The 18,943-nt window shown below is 30.6% G+C and overlaps 2 protein-coding genes across 2 annotated transcripts; both read right to left on the bottom strand.

The window, feature by feature from the left end:
• Positions 1–1,262: 1,262 nt before the first annotated feature.
• Positions 1,263–12,653, bottom strand: LOC116412993 (uncharacterized). Its single transcript, XM_031909494.2, has 4 exons — positions 12,249–12,653; positions 4,515–4,702; positions 3,896–4,071; positions 1,263–1,494 (listed from the first exon to the last, which is right to left on the bottom strand). The coding sequence occupies exons 1-4, from the start codon at positions 12,487–12,489 to the stop codon at positions 1,299–1,301; spliced, it is 801 nt and encodes a 266-aa protein (XP_031765354.2). The 5' UTR covers positions 12,490–12,653; the 3' UTR covers positions 1,263–1,298.
• An 812-nt stretch (positions 12,654–13,465) lies between these two features.
• Positions 13,466–18,011, bottom strand: LOC116412996 (uncharacterized). Its single transcript, XM_031909507.2, has 4 exons — positions 17,694–18,011; positions 16,423–16,607; positions 15,866–16,041; positions 13,466–14,686 (listed from the first exon to the last, which is right to left on the bottom strand). Exons 1-4 carry the CDS (start codon positions 17,959–17,961, stop codon positions 14,485–14,487), a joined length of 831 nt encoding a protein of 276 aa, XP_031765367.2. The 5' UTR covers positions 17,962–18,011; the 3' UTR covers positions 13,466–14,484.
• Positions 18,012–18,943: the final 932 nt, after the last annotated feature.

Raw genomic sequence — 18,943 nt, 5'->3', positions numbered from 1 at the left:
TAGGGACAATAACGGGTCATTGTCCATTAAACAAACATCTATACACAGTAGGAGTTACAGACAGCCCTCTATGTCGAGGCTGTTTCAACGCCGAAGAAACGGCAGCTCACGTAATCCTGGAATGTGAGGCTGTGGCCCATCAACGTTTAGAAATCCTCGGAACGGTGAGGTCGCTCCGTGAGGCCTGTGAAGAACCCAGGAAGCTTCTGCGCTTCTGGACGGAGCTAGGTTGGCTGCACTAGCCACGACTCATACGCACAATGGCCCAAATGAGAGGCTAAGTGCGGAAAATGGAGTCCCTTTCACATTCACATTCACATTCAATAGTATTTGAAAAGGCAATATATACAAGAATCATTGCTTTTCTAGATAAATTAAAAATTTTGAAAGGTGTCTAATATGGTTTTCGAAAAGGAAAATCTGCCTCTTTAGCCTTTAAGCTTATAAAGACAATAACTGAAAATGTTGTCAAAAACACTGATACTGTTACAGTTTTTTTTTATATGAGCAAAGGATTTGATAGTGTATCCCATGCCATTCTTCTCAAAAATGTAAAAAATATGATCTACGGGGGCTTGTATTACTCGTATAATGGTTAACTAGTCTTGAGAATCATCGTTAATATATCTAAATTATTGGAATGAATAATCATTCTGAAGAAATATCTCATAAATCCAAACCTTCTATTAATGATGTGGGAGTTCTACAAGGAACAATTATGGGAATTTTTATAAAAGAAAACCAAAAAGTGATTAATTAATGACTACAATTTGCGGAAAATTTATAAATGATATTTTATTTCTTGACATTACAATTGATAACCAATGCTCATGGAAAAACCATGTAAAAAAGTATATTAATAATAATATATTAAACAGATTTATCTTTCTCTCTGAATTAACCAAATTGGTAGATCAATAAGTAGCAGTAATGGCATATCATAGACAATTGGCATCAAACCTTAAATATGGTATACTATCGTGAGGAAACTCGGTAAATATTAACAGAGCGTTTACATTTCAGAAATAGTGTACTCGTACCATCTGTTATAAACGACCAATGACACCTTGTACTTAGTATTAATATAACTTATAATTAATATTTAGTAATAATAACATGTAAAAATGCTGCATATTAAACTGGCTGAATGTTTAATATGCAGCTAGACAAAATGTATAACATTATCTCAACCTACCACATTCATTGCAATAAATTTTATTTTATTTCATTACAAGAATGGGAAATAACAAAAAGCCTATGAATTCAATTGAAAAAACGTCTATAAAAATGTTTTAATTTTAATTCAGTTTTAATGTCATATACTTGCACATTGTCGGAACTCCTTCGAAATTAATACCAAGAATAGATACTAACTTTTTGTAAGATATATCGAAGGCAGTATTGTAGTTGTTATTTTGATATGCTTTTTGCGCTGTAAGCATAGTAACCCAAGCACCTATTAAGCGTATATTATCTTCTCGGCATGTCACTCGTCTGAAATTAATTAATAAAAATAAATTATTAATAATACATTAATGTACTTCAATTATACACTTGATAAAATCTGACAGTTTAAATCTGTATTTTAATAGATTAATATTATAATTGGATATATCAAAGAGAATGGTGAATTTTTGTGATGTGTATAATCTACTAGCGTCCCGCTCTGGCTTCGCACGGGTGCAATATTTGTTTGTGTAACTTTTAAACTGTTGGATACATTTTAGTAAGGCTGGTATTTTGGCGTGTGTTAAAGTACTGTACTAATATTCTCTAAGATTTTAAAATAAACGGATAGACCGTTTTATGCAATGAGAGAATAATTAGCAATTTTATGTGTACGCGTTTATATAATTCCTACTGCATCCTTACTCACCACACCCTGCTTTTCTATCACTATTCTCGCACGGCCAGCGCCAGCGGCAACGCAATAATTTTACAGGCTTATTGTTTTTATTTCGCATTATCTTCTAACCAACTGCATCAAATAATACGCTATCAAAAATAAACTTTATATCAATGAAACTTTCATATTGATTTAGCTATTTGTTTTTACAAAAAATATTAAAAAATACGCTAAACCTGTATCCAAATTTAATCTTGAAAAATGTATTTTATTTTTAACATAAAAATCAATGGTTTTGACAGAGATATTAAACTTAGATATATTGTGTCGCGGACTTTTTTGTAAAGCTAAGAGTAATGAATATTTTTGCTATAGAATTTGTTCCTTTATTTGAAATCGTTCAGACAGTGCACACCATATTACAGAATTTTTGCTTGAGTTCAATTACATTTATTGTGATTAATTATTGAAAATATATATTTACCAAAATCAAAAGTAGCCTAAAGCACTTAAGGGTAATATACTTTTTAATAGTGAAAGAATTTTCATAATCAGATCAGTACCGAAGATTACCCCGAACATACATATTCACAAATTTATGTCTTTATAATATTAGTATAGAGAGTATAGATAAAGAATCTGTTAAGTTCCAGAAGGAATTTATCAAAAAGAATAAGTATGAAAATAAGTAACAAACCGCTGGTATATAACCTTAAATAGATAAATTTAGTTTTAAGAGCCTCATTCTTAACTGATAATAATACTTATAGTCCACTTGTCATACCCATTTTATATCAGAAAGCGACAGCGATTTTTCTAAGAAATTTGACCATTAGTTAAGTAAACTTATACTGTATGAAGTGAATACATTTCTTTGAAAAGGCATTTTTATGCTATATACAAATTATTTTTATTTATTACAACGATTCAAAACACTTATTTAGTTTCAGGTGGATGAAAAATCTCCTTGTTATGTAAATTAAAATATTCATTAAGTAATTATAATTTCTATTGTAATATTTCTCTGTTAAATTCTCGTACATATCTACGTCTATATACTATGTCTATGTATATTTACATTAGTCCAAAGTAAATATTAATTTAAGGTTCTACACGTGCGAGACATCGATATTGTATTTTTGCTATGTCAATTTAATTATCCGTATTCCAATTATTATCTACTATTATGGAATTTTATTACATACTTTTGACTAGGTATTTTAATTTTAAATACGTTTTCATTTCTTTACACTAGCTTTTTACCCATTACTTCTTACGAATGGATTTTAGAAGTAGAAAAAATAAAATAAATTTACCACTTGTAGATGACATATTAGGATGTATATATACATCAGATTTAAACCATCAGGAATACAACTGTAAAAATGTATCTAATTTGGAGTAGTAATTTTTGCGTGATGCTGGAACAAACATACAGGCAGAAACAAAATTTCGAAATATTATTTTTTTTTGCTTTTTTCTATAGTCCTTATTAGGACTTTCATCTCAATTTTCATATTTTCTCCATGTACAGACATTGTCCAGTTACAATTTTATTATATTAGTTACAATAAGATGATTAAATGTAGGTATTTATTAATTTTAATGTTTAGGTTGCGCGAGATGTATATTTTTAGGTATTATCTTGTTGTTACGTATACCCAAAAATTCATTATCCAATTAACATAATAGTTTTTTGCAACTAGTTAAACATTTATTAAAATCGTAGAACTACAGAACAAATCCATCGACTGATGTTAATCATTAATAAAACATTGAATTTTAACATATTAATCAAACAAAACAAATGCACAAGATCTCATCTGGTGTACCACAGGGAAGCATACTAGGACCTACATTGCTCAGCTGCAAATCTTGATATTGGACTGGCCTTTGGCAAGATGTATATAGTGTAGCTCTAGATATGTGATATATATTATTAGTTATGTCATGACTAGTAGACAGTAGTAACGATTACAATAAACTTAAAAACAAGTTAAAGTTTTAAAATAAGTTTAAAATTAAAAATAAGATAAAATTGATTAATACCTAAGTGTGTTTTCAAAATTAATAATGCCGAGCGATCTATATTCAGGATGTATCGCTAGCCCCGTATCCTCGTAGTATCGATCCACATTATACATCTTTTTAACATCTTCGATAGAAAATAATTTGTAACAAGTAGATTTAATATTTAGAAGTCTTCTCACTGCTTCTGTTTTCGTCTGTAAAAAAAAATAATATAAATGATTAAACACAAGAAAAAATTCAGCGGACTGTTTCTCAATGTTGCCAGTAATTCAATTAAAAATAAGTATAAATATAAATAAATTGTTTTCTATCCTTTTCATTCAAGTATATAAGTAGATTCAAGTCTATATGTTCTTATGAATATTGTATTGTTCTTATTTTGTATTAACTTATTACCAAATAGCTTTACAATATTAATTTCTCACACTTATCTAATATTATCTGTACATTCTGATATTCCTCACACTTCTTCTTTACTTCACACATGCAATAATAAAAATTGGAATGCTTTTAACAAAAAAATTTGTGGACTATTTAGTTACACTAAGCAGATTATTTATAACCATTATATAGATATTGGTATTGGATTTCAAATTTCAGACCCATTGTTTATTATATTTTCCACTTAATTGTGCACCTGTATATTGTAATTTAGATCTTCATGTGACGAAACTATCTTCATCATAGACACTGCAACTATCTTCCCAGTATTCGGATTTGAGTAATCATCAATGATATAAACTTTTGTAGAGTAATTTGGTTTCATAATTACTTGTGATATAATTTCTTTGTACTCTTTTACAGCTTCTGGATCTTCACTGATACCTTTGTATAAAATAAATAAATATAAGTTATTTTTATTATAAGGCTTAAGATCAGTAATTAAATTTGGACACGAAATATGAGTACTAGATGGCGCTAGAATGGAGACTTGTGATTTTTGTGGATTATTCGATCATTAAATATAATTTGAGGCAAAATTTCTAAACTAGTATGATTTTTTTTCTCTTGTATTGTACAACTTGGTGAAAAAAAACACATATTTGTAAAAAACATTGCGGTTGTGTCATTGCATATTTATAGATATTTGAACTTTTTTGGATCGTTACAGATTCTTTTTAGAGAATTTCGCTATTTGAATTAAGTATTTTTTTTATTTTGATTAAAAATAGAAAATTATCTAAAAATGGATAAATTATTAAAAATTTCAAAATTTGTAGTTGCTAAGGTAAAGTGCTGTGACGGATGGACGGTTAGACGGAAAGAGCGAGTCGCATTATAAGGATTTCCTTGTACTATTACTTTTTTGGTACAGAACTTTTAAAAAACAAAACCAAATGCTCAATCAAAATAAGAGACCTTATGTTGTGTGAAATCAGCCAACGAATAACTGAGAATGCGACGCAGAACACCCACAGTGGAGTCAATTTGGAAAAGCCAGTCTCTTAAATTCAGCTAATTTTTTTTTACAACAAAATAGATATGAAAATTAGTTTTATAATCGAGTTATATAGCCAAAAAATAATATTGACTCATTAAAACCCTTTCTTTTTCTTTAGAAGCCACTCCTTTGGATATTTACGATATATTAGCTTTTGTCCGCAATTTCGTACAAGTGGATTATGAAAGTAGGTATCTATCTCTAGATGGCTTATCAATATACAACATTCATCATATTTTAAATTTTACCATTAAAAATTCAACTGTGAAAACTGCATCTATTGTTGTCCAGTTACAATTTTACTATATTAGTCAGCAGTGAGATGTTATATTAACAATAGAGGAATCAAAGGAATGAAGATTTATTGCCTTTATATTATTAATATTAATTTAATTTAATTTCTCGCCAGCTGTTGGAATGACGTTATTTAGTAACTTATTATAAGCATTATTTACATAGGTGCAATACAAGAACAATAAAAGATGTACAAATTAAGAACAAAAGATTTTTGATAGTAATATATTTTTTTATTTTTCCCTAGGAAATCTATAAAGGTAGTAGTAGTAGTAAAAATCTTTATTGTACATAAGTCAGATTAAATACTAGTAAATGATTTAGTATACAATGGCGGACTTATCCCATAAAGGGATCTCTTACAGTCAACCTTTGAGAAGCTGAAAGAAAACTGTAGAATGTATAAGGGTAATAACCGTACAATTAAAGATAAACTAAATAATACCCAGTAAAAAAAAAATGAATATATAACACAATAAAAACAGCTCTATATACCTACATATGTAAATAATAAAAGTAAATTAATAATAATATAACATTAATAAATAAAAACTTATACACATACACATACATATATACACATATACACACATACATATACATATATATATACATACATACACATACATATATACACTCCTACATACACATACATGTATACATAATAAATACATATATTCACAATTGGCTCAATGAAGAGGGATTTTCAAAATAAAATTTTATGATACCTGCTTTAAAAGATTTCAGCGACTGTGCCATCTTTAAGTTATTAGGAAGTGAATTCCAGAGACGTGCAGCATGTACAGTAAATGACATGGCATAGCTTTGAGTATTAAAACAAGGCAAATCTATAATGAAGTCATTACTGCATCTCAGGCGAACATCAATTTCGCGAAATTTGAATCTTTCCTGAAGGTAATGTGGACATGTTGGATTAAAAAGGATATTGAAAAGAAGAGTAAGAATGTGGACATTTCTCCGTAGCCTGATATGAAGCCATTTGAGTTGACTGCGATAACTAGATATGTGGTCATACTTTCGAAGGTTATAGATGTATCCAATACATTGATTTTGCAGTCGCTCAAGTTTATCAACAAGCTCCTGTGTGGGATCTAGGTAGGCAACATCAGCATAGTCTAGAAGAGGAAGAAGAAGAGATTGAGCCAGTAAAAGTCTAGTTCCTAAAGGGAGGAAGTTCTGCAGGCGCTTTAAGGAATGTAGTGATGCGTGGATTTTTCGACTTACTTCACCTATATGAGGACCCCATGACAGTGTCTGGTCTATAACAATTCCCAAATTTTTAACAGTAGTGGAATATGGGATTATTTTTCCGTCATAAATAACGTTGGGAACTGTTAAATACCGAAGTTTAGCAATAAAATGAGAACTACCCATAATGACCGCTTGAGATTTATCTGCGTTAACTAAAAGCCCAAAATCCTTCGTCCACTTAGCAATTACGTTCAAATCATTATTAATTACATCTACAGCATTAGTAAGGTTGTAGATGGGAGCAGCAGTATATAATTGCATGTCGTCTGCATACAAATGAAATGAAGAGAGGAGAGCAGACGTAATTCCGTTGATGAAAATTGAGAAAAGTACAGGCGAAAGAACTCCACCCTGAGGGACACCTGCATTAATCGCGCACCAGTCAGAACAACAGTCATCCACACGTACCAATTGGCGCCGGCCAGAAAGATATGATCGGAACCATGCCAGAGCCAATGATGAGAATCTAAATTTGGAGAGAATGCCGAGAAGTACATCAAAGTCCACAGTATTAAAAGCACTGGTAAAATCAAGTAGCACTAATATTAAAATATTCTTTTTGTCAATATTAAGTCGAATATCCTCAGTAATTTTTAGCAGTGCAGTAACCGTGCTATGACCGGTACGAAAACCAGACTGATACTGACTCAAGAGATCATTACGATAAAGATATTTAGTAAGGCGTCGATGAACAAAATGTTCCAATACCTTTGAAGGTACGGGAAGGATTGAGATAGGTCGGTATTCCGAGAAAGTAGACGGATTGGATTTTTTAGGGAGAGGAATAACATGCGCCAGTTTCCAGGATGTGGGAAAAGTACCAGTAGAAAGAGAAAAGTTTATAATGACGGCTAATATATGTGCTATAAGATCCTTGATAGGATCCAACATATCCAGACTGATATTATCATTGCCCACTGCCTTAGATTTGATAGAATTCAAAATGTCTATTACCTCTTGTGATAATATAGCTCCCAACTCAAATAAGTCTGCATCGGAACATACACTACAACTACCGGCTATCTGTGCTAGTGTAGACTGTTTGGTTGCAGGATCATAGTACAGTTCATAGGACAGTTCTCAATTCCCGAATGAACATACTTTCGTCTAGCAGCCCTACATAGTTTGCTGCACTTGTTACGCAACTGCACGTATCTATCACGCTCTACCTCGGAAGGATGATGTCGCAAACGTATTTTAGCTCTATCCCTAAGTGCCATAATTTTTTTCAAGTCGTCTGTTAACCAGGGTGCAGGTAGATGTCTTACCCGAACTGGTCGAAGTGGGGCATGCTTATCATAGATTGTCAACAAAATTGAGTTGAACACTTCCACTTTGGAATCAATATCTGCCGCAGCCTCCACCGCAGCCCAATCCGCACCAGCGACATCGTTCCGAAGCGAAACGACATCAACAGTCTTATAGTTGCGCAACATCATAACCCTATATTTACGTTTTGGAGGTCTTAATTTATATGATGCGAAGACAAGGTCATGTGCTGAGAAAGCTGTTGCATTGAACTGTCCATATAATGAACACATTTCGGGTGAGGATGTAATAATATGATCTAGTCGCGAGGGAGGACCATTATGTGGATAGTGAGTGGGGCCAAGAGGAAGACAATGCAGGTCAAAAGATTGAAGAAGTGAGAGAAATTTATTTGAGCGATGATCATTTTTTATAATACAAGTATTGAAGTCACCCATTAAAATAAAATGCTCAAATCGTGGACAAAAGTCTGTCAATAAAGCTTCTAAAGAATTGAAGAAATTTACATGCAAAGATGGACTATAGTACACACCCAGCAAGATTTTAGTGTGATGCAGTGAAACTTCTAAGAATAAATGTTCAGGCGTCTGCGCAATTGACTGAGAATGTGATATTATATTGCATTCGATATCACCCCGTAAGTAGATCGCAACACCGCCGCCACCCACCATTCTAGAACTACTATTATTGGACACTAAATATGTCCTATCATTACGAAGCAGTCGAAAGCCAGGAAGAGGATAAAGAGTAGAAGGCAAAGACGGCTTCAGGAAAGATTCAGAGATTAGAATGGCGTGGATGTTCTTACACTTGAAAGTAGAAAGTAGGTCCATGTAATGAGCAGGTAAACTCTGAGCATTGATGTGTACTACATTAAAGTTCTTATGTAACGTCGCGAATGTTATATCTAAATTATCAGTTAGAGAAGGCATATCACTGATGTCGCTCTCAGCACTAGAAAAAAGATCATTTGAAGATGACAATGAAAAATATTCTAAATAGGTATCATTATTTAATACATCTGACATTGAGCTGATATATATATATATAAATAAAATAAATATAAAATATAATATAAAAATTATAGTTATTATTATCTAGCAACCTAAAACTAAATACTACACTACGATTATTCCAGTTTTCCTCAGCCACTCGCCAGCCAATCAATCCAGAAATATTGGTAAATAATCAAAATATACAAATCAAATCAAAAAAGAAAATAAAGAAAAAAAAATGATCTATTTTTTTCTTCTTCATTCCCCTCTCTAATTAATTTAGAATAATATAACTGTTACAATATAGAAAATGAATAACCTCTCCCAACTAATCACTATGTATACTGGTGCATACCTAGTATATATTTTTTAATACAGAAAAAAGATCATTAAAGCGAAGATAACATAATAATAAATAACAGCAAATAAATTAGTGGAAATATTAAAAATAAAAAATAAAAAAAAAAACCCACTGCTGCATCTTAAAAATAAAAAAAGGTAACAATTTATAATTTTTTTCCTTAAAACATATTTACGTACACATAAGCAATATTGGCATAAATAAAACTAATAATAATAAAAATAAATCTTACCTAATCATAGTTAAAATATTTGTTAAAATCGAATAATAAAATTGATTAAAATTTCTACTCAATTTAATAAGAAATCATAAAACGGAACGCATAACAACATATGTTCACTATCTATGATTTTACCGCTACCGGCTGCGTTGATGACTTTGACAACCACCTGTCACAAGAGCGTCTATGTTGTTGTTGTTACATTATTGAAGTTAATATTTTTTAAAATGATGGTGGATAAAAATAATAATGAAAAATTTTAAGATTTAGATTACTGTTGTAAAGTGATGAGAATTGAACGGTATTTGACCTACTTATTTGGCGCTTTCGATTGCATTCTGGTACTGCGACCTTTGTTCAGTCTTGCTGCTGGTTCTACAGATGACTCAGATATCTGCACAGTGGTTTTCTCGGCATTCTTGATCGATCGGAGTTCAGAGATGGATGTGATTTTTCGACGGGAACCATCCGGACATACAACTACTATTTTACCACCATTCGTCCAGCATCCCTTAACACCCAGGCTCTTACGAGCCTCCAAAAACACAGCATGTCGCGAAGCCGTTAGAAACTCGGTGACTGTCAATCCAGTTCCCTTTAACATCTTCTTTGCCTCCCACACATTTCTTCTAGTGTGATGGTCTAAAAATCTTATGAGGACAGGACGTGGTTTGCCTGTAATTATATTGCTGCCAAGTCGATGACATGATACCAACACTTGTGAAGAAATATTATGCAAATGAAGCTTATCTTTAAACATTGTTAGAAGCTTATCAGATATATCCTCATCTCTGCTCTCAACCAGACCATGAACAAGGAGTACCTTGGCACGAGCTCTCATTTCACTGTCATCTAGTAATTGATGTACTAATTTCATCTGTGCATTTAAACCAGAAACTGTCTTCCACATCAGTGATTTAAAATTTCTGAACTCACATGCAATAGACGCTGTGTCCTTAGATTGACTCGTACTGCCAAGGGACTCCTCAAAAGCTGACATCTTCTCTGTGAACATGGCTGTCAATTCATCCATGCCTTTTTTCAGTTGTGAAAGGTAATCCATTATATATAATTAAACTTTTTGATCTTGAATAAACTAGATATGTTTTAATAATGTTGAAATCTATTAGCTGGCGACTGACTAAAGATATACTTTATATCATTTATAAAAAATAAACGTAAAAAATTTAATATAAATAATTTTAAACTCAAAAACTTTGCAGAGCGTTTTTAAAACCTGTTAGTCGGTTAGTCCTACCCACCAATCAAAAGGTTTATTAAGAGTTCCTTATACAGTGCATATTAATTCATTGTAAGCCCATTTGAAAATGAGAAATATTGTACAATATGCTATTCATTCCTCTACCCATTAATTTCCCTTAATCGCCTCTTACGACACACACGGGAAAGAAGAGAGTGACGAATTCTTTTTTTTATACCACTGAGGTGGAAAACAAGCATACGGCCCACCTGATGGTAAGTGGTTACCGTAACCTATGAACACCTGCAATACCAAAGGTATTACGCGTGCGTTGCCTGAAGAAACCTCTTTACCCCCCCCCCCCCTTTGAAGAACCCCATGCTGTAGTCTCTTGGGAAAACCTCGACAGGGAGTTCATTCCACAACCTCAGTGTTCGTGGGAGGAAACATTTCTGAAACCACGCAGTACGCGACTATTGAGGCTGTAGGACATGAGGTTTTGGCTATATCGGTATCAGTCAACAGATGACATTATTTATTCCATTAGAGATTATAGCCGTTATATATACAGCATATTGTTTTTAAGTAACAAGTAATAAATAAATACACCTAATAACTATGATATGAAAATCACTTTTTAATATTATAATAAGGATTTCCTCTCGACATTGTCATTAGACTGTGATACATGGATAAGTCAAATACAATGTCTTACGATAAATTATGATAAATTAAGAATTTTTATTATCGCCTTACTTAACTTACTTAAGAATACTTACTAATATACTTAATACTTAAGAACACTAATGCAAAAAAGCAAATTATGTACAATAAGTCTATATTTATACTGAATTAGGTGTTATTTTGCGGAAGTCCATATGTTGGTTTGTTCATGGTTAGTTGGCGAAAAAAATTAATTATTTAGTTCAAATTTTGGGATACATGTTAATACTAGCATAATTAAACAAAATAATTTTAATCAATTAATAAGCAATCTATAATTATATTTTTGAAATGTTTTTAAACAAATATTTTATTAAAATAATAATAAATGTGTATAGTTTAAAATGAATATATATTATATAATTCTAAATTAATATACAATTAAAATAAAAAATAATATAAATTTTATTAAGTACTTAACCCATAGAGGTGCATTTATATTACAGCGACATTTACGCTTACGTTTAAGCTTTATACTCGGATAGCAACATATATAATCCAAATATATATTAATATAAATAAAAGAAATGAAATAGGTTTATGATTCGCGATTGTTTAGATAAAAATAATTGATAATTATTATAATTATTCTTACCAGATATTTTATGAAAAATCTCCTCCTTCACAAAGTAATTCATATTGAAATCCAAAACATCCTCTAATAAATCCATTGTTAAATCTTGAACTCTTAATCTTAAAAGATCTTTTTTATTCTGTATCTGTAATTTGGTCCATACTCGTCCAGCGATGGCTTCCTTTGTTTTTGTATTATAATTAGTTGAGAAATTTCTATTGTTTTTTAAAGCACTTCGAACGATATGACTGAAAGCTAACATTGCTGTTATACTACGAGAGATTCAATATGTACTGATTACTTGCGTTCTTGAGAGAAAATGAAATAACACTCTCATTAAACTATCTGTCTCTACACAGATACTTAAATTGATATTACAATACAGTCGAGATCTTTGAACTGTTTAAGCCAATAATTCTTTTTGCAATAGGGGTCACTTCCATATGGCATAGCATATATATTTGTATTAAACAATGTAATATAGAAAAGTAAAATTACCCAATTTACTTGATATGGCAGGACAGGATTATAAATAATGGAAACTGACGTTTCAAGCCATCTTTATTCAAATAGACCTGTTTAAAAGCACTTTTTAATCGTTATATATTTTTTTAAATCGACTGCAGGGTTCGAAAAGTTGTTATCTGCTGTAAAGAACCCGCAAGAACTCGATAGTTACTCTTTATATTCTTGAAAATTATCTGTTTAATTCTTGATGAATTCGTAGACGATGGGCCAACTGGCCTGTTTTCATCCGCATCTATCATCCCTCACTGATACTCCGCCAGCTCATATCGATAGCGTAAACGGGGTTACCAATCTATTATCAGCTATTAAAGAAATAATAAGGTGGTTTTGACAATGTTCCAACTGTCGAAGAAAGGTGAACAATATTTTTCTAGTACAATATATAACAAAATTGAAATCTTTAACAGAAGGCGACTTTGTAAAGGAGTCGTCTGCACGAGTCAAATGAGCCCTCAGTTTGTTTGTCATTCCTAGTTCTATAAAAAAAAAATATGATATGTATTTCACTACCAATAATATTATATTATCTGTATTATTAGCTCTCTTGGAAAGGGAAATTTTATAATTGTGGTAATTATTGTATACCTAATGAAAGATTCATAAAAATCTATTAAATACTTACTCACTATTGTACACGTACATATCGTAGACGACCACTTTAACAACTACAGAGTAGTGTTCCTTTATTTTTTTCCTAATAAAACAAACTATCAAGTAACAGTAACTTTTATTATGAAGGTACATTGTAATTATAATACTAAACTTAATACTATTATGATTATTAATTAAAGAAGACACTAACCTAGGATTATCGACAAATATTTGTGTTACTAAATCCCTTGAATGTAGGTATGAAAATACTAATATTTTATTAAAAAAATAACACAAGCAAAACTATTATTATTAGAGCTAATAAATCTTTTATAATTTTAGTTTTTCAGTCGAACTTACAAGCAAAAATATTCCTTATAGGAATTTATTGAAACAAAACTAATCTTGTATCAATCACTTTGATTATAAATTATAAATTAACATTACAAATAAAATACTAACATTTATTATAAAACTAATAAACATTCCAATTGGCCTTACAAGCCTTACGAATCCTTGTGTGTAATCTTACAATCTTACAACAAGCGCTCTAGTTTTTTATTAAAACAAGATAAGAAACGTTCTCTTAATAACATTGTCATTAAAACATTATTAGACTTGACGTTTTAACGAAAAATATAATCCCATAAATATTTAAAAGAACGTTTTGCAAAGAATTCAGATTCATTATCCATGATATAAACATTTATTTTTTAATGAAACGATATACTTGCTTGAGCCTGTTCCTGGTAAAGTTAAAATATGCCCGAAAATAGCTATAGTTTGTGGAAAAAATGTCGTTGTCTGAGATGAGTTTTTCTTTTAATTTGACACTAATGGTTTTTTCTCTTGATCCTTGTAACTGTCTTAATTATAATTCTAAAAAATTTTCCCAATTGAGGCTATTTTGCATTCAAATATTATTATTGTTTTATTGTGTTATACATTTATATAATTTTGTAATTACGAAACTACAAGAAAATTAATATATGTATACAAAATGATTTTCAAGTAACAAACTCGAAAACTCTTTTTCAAATCCGAAATTTATACTGTTCAAGTTGACAGTCGAGTTCATTGGCATTCTTTTTTTATTTGTATAAAATTATTTATAAAAAAAATATTTTTTTTATTTAATTTATTCTATTTTATAAACCATATATTTGCATGTAGGTGGGATGTCAATACCATCGAAGCTAATTCCAAGAAGAGATTCTATTTTTTTATAAGGCGTTTCAAAGGCGGTGATCCAATGTCTTTCTTTACCTATCTTCTGTGATTTTCGAGAAGTACACCAAGCACCTGCCAGGGGTATATTGAGTTGCTTGCAAATCAGTAGTCTGTAATATATCAATAAAATCAAAATATAATTACAAATTATGAATATGCTAGCTTTAACCTGTATCTTCGTTCGCACTCACCGACATAAAAAGTAGCCTATATGCTTCTCCATCCCATATAGTGTATACCAGATTTCATAGTGATTGACTAAGCCATTAAAACGACAAGAGGTATGAAGCTCATTTTAACATCAATTTATTATAATTACTTACTATTGAATTTATTATTTATTTTAACATTTTTATTATTAAGGATAAGAATAATCATTACATATATAATATCCTTATGAATAAGGAAACATTTGCATAACTTCCACAAGTTTTTATTAAATTCTATTTTATGATCGATTTCGCCGAATCAAGACATTATTTTGTCTTACGATCATTATAACAATCAGTGAAGTCGATTCAGAAACACCATTTATCTAAAATTAAAATTTTAATATAATGCCACAGCAAAACATTTTTTCTAAGGTTTGATATAAACAAAATTTTTAATATATTGAAGTCAAAACTACTGTAAATTAAGTTTATAATGGTCCATAAAATAGTAATTTCGCGAAGCTATCAAATTAGAATATTAGATTAAGAGATCGGTTCAGAGAAGTGGTGCCTTAGAATCGACCGCAATGGCAGATGATATAAATAAAAATGACAACGTGGCGGATATTAGAAAAACAGACGATACCAGAATTAATATTTATGATATATCGTGGAAATTATTTTTATGTATATTTTAGCTGATATTGATATATGTCAGCTAGCAGAAGCCAACATTTGCCATTAACTATCCACTGTTGAACATAGCCTCCCCCTTGGTAAGTTTTGTCAGTAGTTGCCACGCTTGATAGACAGATTCGCGATCGCAGTCAGGCTTTGCTGATGTTTTAAGAGGAATGTCTCTGCCTATCTCTCGATCATTAAATTCCCTTAGTCATCTCTTATGACACCCACGGAAAAGGAAGTAGTAGCCCATTCTATGTCGGGAACAAACGGCCAGCCTAAGATACTATCTACTATCGAATTGCAGCTTAAACTACAACACTAAAATTGTTCAATTTCACAGTTGGATTTATTTACAAAATTATTGTGACTGTCTTATATGCAATGTAGACGGTGGATGACACGTTTGAAGCTAATGTAAAGAGTTTATAGTGCAATATTTAATAATGTACTAACCTAGCTTCCTCTTCAAAGAGAGCAATTCCAATTGATCTATATTCAGGATGAACTATCATCCCTAAATCTTCCAAATAACAGTTTACATTGTAAGTCCTCATAACATCTGCGATACCATACATTTTGTTGAAAGTGGTCAGAATATGGACATATCTTTTCATTGCTTCTGTTTTTGCCTATTAAACATATTAATTAAAATAATGTTATAGTCTTTAAAGAAAACACCCATCAGGCAAAACAAGTCAGATATATGTTGTGATGTTCATCATGCAATCGATATCTGTGAACAATGGTTCTACTTTTCATCGGGTGCACCATTTGCTTGTTTATCACTCTAAATTGTAGAAAAAATTATAAAAAAACTGCTGTAAACTCACTAATATTATAAATGAGAAAGTTTGTAAAAATGGGATGTTTGTTACTTAATCACGCTTAATTGGCTGAACAAATTTGAATTAAATTTAGTACACGGGTATATTATATCTCAATTTAATTACTTTATTGCAACTTGCAAAGACCAACAAGGCAACGTTTGTAAAAAATACGAGTATACCTACTATTATATCATCATCTGTATCTTCTACTGATGTAATTAATTTGGTCATAGAGGCACCAACTATTTTTCCATTACAATTAGTTTCGTCATCAATTATATAAAGTTTTGTAATAATCGATGGAGACTTGAATATTTCTGTTGAAATTTCTCTGTACTCCTTCATAGCTTCTGGATCTTTAATAATACCTAAATGGGAAAGAAATCTATCAATAAATGTGACATACCAAATTACTTTTCTTTTTATTCTCAGACTAAGATTTAACTATGAAAACAACGAACAATACTCCACTTTAAAAAAATCTAAAAACATACGTAATTTGATATATAGTATAACCCTACACTAAGCTACATTAAAGTACTACATTATATTTTTCTTCTAGAGGAAGCGACACATAGTTATTATTTATAATAGGTTCTTAAGGTATAGTAAAGAAATTAATATGATAATTCATAATAGATTAATCATTCTTATTAATAAAGAAATAAAAACTGTATTAATAGTTTATTAGTAAATTAAAGTCCAAGATGAAAAACAAAGACAACACTAGATCACATTTGTTCTAACTTGGTCAATTTTGACTAAATTTGAACAGATTGAACCATACTTGGACAAACTAAACTCTATTTTGATCGAACTAGACCAAACTTAGCTAAGCTGAAACTGTTAAATTGTTTAGGCAAATTTGGACAATTTTGCCCAAGTGTGGCTGGTGGTAATTTGATAAAATAAATAAATAATAATAAGATAAAAACTTAGGATACAATTAATATTCGAGTATCATAAGTACTCGAAACTTGTATTTGAAATTTCTATCTATTCGAATATTGTGTATACAATTTTTGAAAATTAAGTACTAGTATACATATTACATTGTAATATGATTCAATTTTCGTGAATCCGCTTACGAATTCTGAACTCCTATTTTTTTTGTCATGCTCACGTAGACTCCTATCGAGTCTCCCGTGGACCCTTCAGAGTCCATCTGGACCACTTTGGTAACTAAGGGTCTGTACAAGCGAAATACTGTTATAATAACAGTTAAAAAAATATTTATTTATGTAAATCCTTAGCAATACAAATAATATAATAATTAAAGAGTATTATTTCGTATAAACAATGAACACATCTGTATAAATTTACTCATAATTTACAAAGTCAATTAGACTATGATTTCAAATTTAAAACAAATATCTATTCACAGACTATCTCTATTACAGATCCCTCAAAATGCTTGGGTTCCAAGTGCATTTGTTCGATTTTTTTTAACTAACCTGCAATTTTGTGAGTTATCTCTTCCTTTACAAAGTAATTCATAGTGAAATCCAAAAATTCCTCGAATATATCTTGAGATAAGTCTTCGATACGCAACCTTATGATACTTCCATCTTTGCTATTTCTTAACATAAGCTTATTACAAATTTGGTCAGATTTAAGCTTCAAATTTGGAGTATATTTACGTATTATTATTTTTTTATTATTTTTAAAAGCAAACTGTACTAAACGTTTGATATTGAACATTGTCACCAATCTGTAGTTCATACCACAACACAGAATAAGGTAAATGATATTTTACGAAAAAAGACATACAATTTATTATACGAGTACCTACATATTAATATTCCATGTCTGTGCCACCTGCATTGACATTGTCCAAGTCACACTAATCAAATAATCATTTTAAACAATATTTATTATATCAATACATTCAATGGAAAATTTTTATTGGTTTTTATATTAATGATAGCTATCAAAATTTATATTATACTAATTTCCGGCTCATGTGTGTTACTTTTTTTTCATATTTGATCAGACGTTTAAGTATAATTGAGTACAAAATATCTAATATTTTTATACTAGCTGTGTTCACGACTTTTTTTTTTACAACACGGGTAAACGAGCATGCGGGTCACCTGATGGTAAGTGACTACCGCCGCCCATGATCACCCACAACACCAGCGGCATTGCAGGTGTGCTGCCGGCCACTTCGCTCGTGTATTAAGCACATATTAATTATGCACGATAAAAAAGTATCATACTTTAAATTATTTTCTTTATAGAGTAAAATCTTAATTATTACGAATCAAAATCTACGTAGTTGTAACAAGATTGCGCATTCTAATTTTAAATATTTTAAATCTAATATGACTACAAAATATCTTATCGTTCTTAATTTATAAACTTTTCGTTTAGTAGTTTTAGTAGATTTAGCAGCTTTTACCCGCGACCTTGTCCATGGACCGAATATATTTATTGACTGGGATATAAAATAGCTTATATCCTTCCCCATCCCATACGTATTTGTATACTAAATTTCATAGTAATTGGTTAAGCCGTTAAGGTGCTACAACATAACAAACATACAAATGAGCCTACTTTCGCATTTATATAATATAAATAAGATAGATTATATTGTATTATTTTTTAATTGGCAATAAAGAGTTAATAAATAAATAAAAATAAGAGGCAGAAATTGACGCAATGATTTGAGTAAAATATTACCATTTATCTGGAGTCAGAAGCT

The sequence above is a fragment of the Galleria mellonella genome, unplaced genomic scaffold (genome assembly GCF_026898425.1).
Source record: "Galleria mellonella isolate WM207_F2 unplaced genomic scaffold, CSIRO_AGI_GalMel_v1 utg139, whole genome shotgun sequence".
NCBI lineage: Eukaryota > Metazoa > Arthropoda > Insecta > Lepidoptera > Pyralidae > Galleria > Galleria mellonella.
Note: the sequence above shows the minus strand (reverse complement) of the source record. Positions and strands in the feature narration are given on the sequence as shown.

What these genes read in the sequence shown, in the direction of transcription:
- LOC116412993 (XM_031909494.2), bottom strand. Translation starts at nt 12,489, where the DNA reads ATGTTAGCTTTCAGTCATATCGTTCGAAGTGCTTTAAAAAACAATAGA. An exon ending in GATTTTTCATAAAATATCTG is followed by an intron (nt 4,703 to 12,248) that starts GTAAGAATAATT and finishes TTTTATACAAAG; the next exon opens with GTATCAGTGAAGATCCAGAA. An exon ending in ATCTAAATTACAATATACAG is followed by an intron (nt 4,072 to 4,514) that starts GTGCACAATTAA and finishes TTTTTTTTACAG; the next exon opens with ACGAAAACAGAAGCAGTGAG.
- LOC116412996 (XM_031909507.2), bottom strand. Translation starts at nt 17,961, where the DNA reads ATGAACTACAGATTGGTGACAATGTTCAATATCAAACGTTTAGTACAG. An exon ending in GATAACTCACAAAATTGCAG is followed by an intron (nt 16,608 to 17,693) that starts GTTAGTTAAAAA and finishes TTTCCCATTTAG; the next exon opens with GTATTATTAAAGATCCAGAA. An exon ending in ATACAGATGATGATATAATA is followed by an intron (nt 16,042 to 16,422) that starts GTAGGTATACTC and finishes TATGTTTAATAG; the next exon opens with GCAAAAACAGAAGCAATGAA.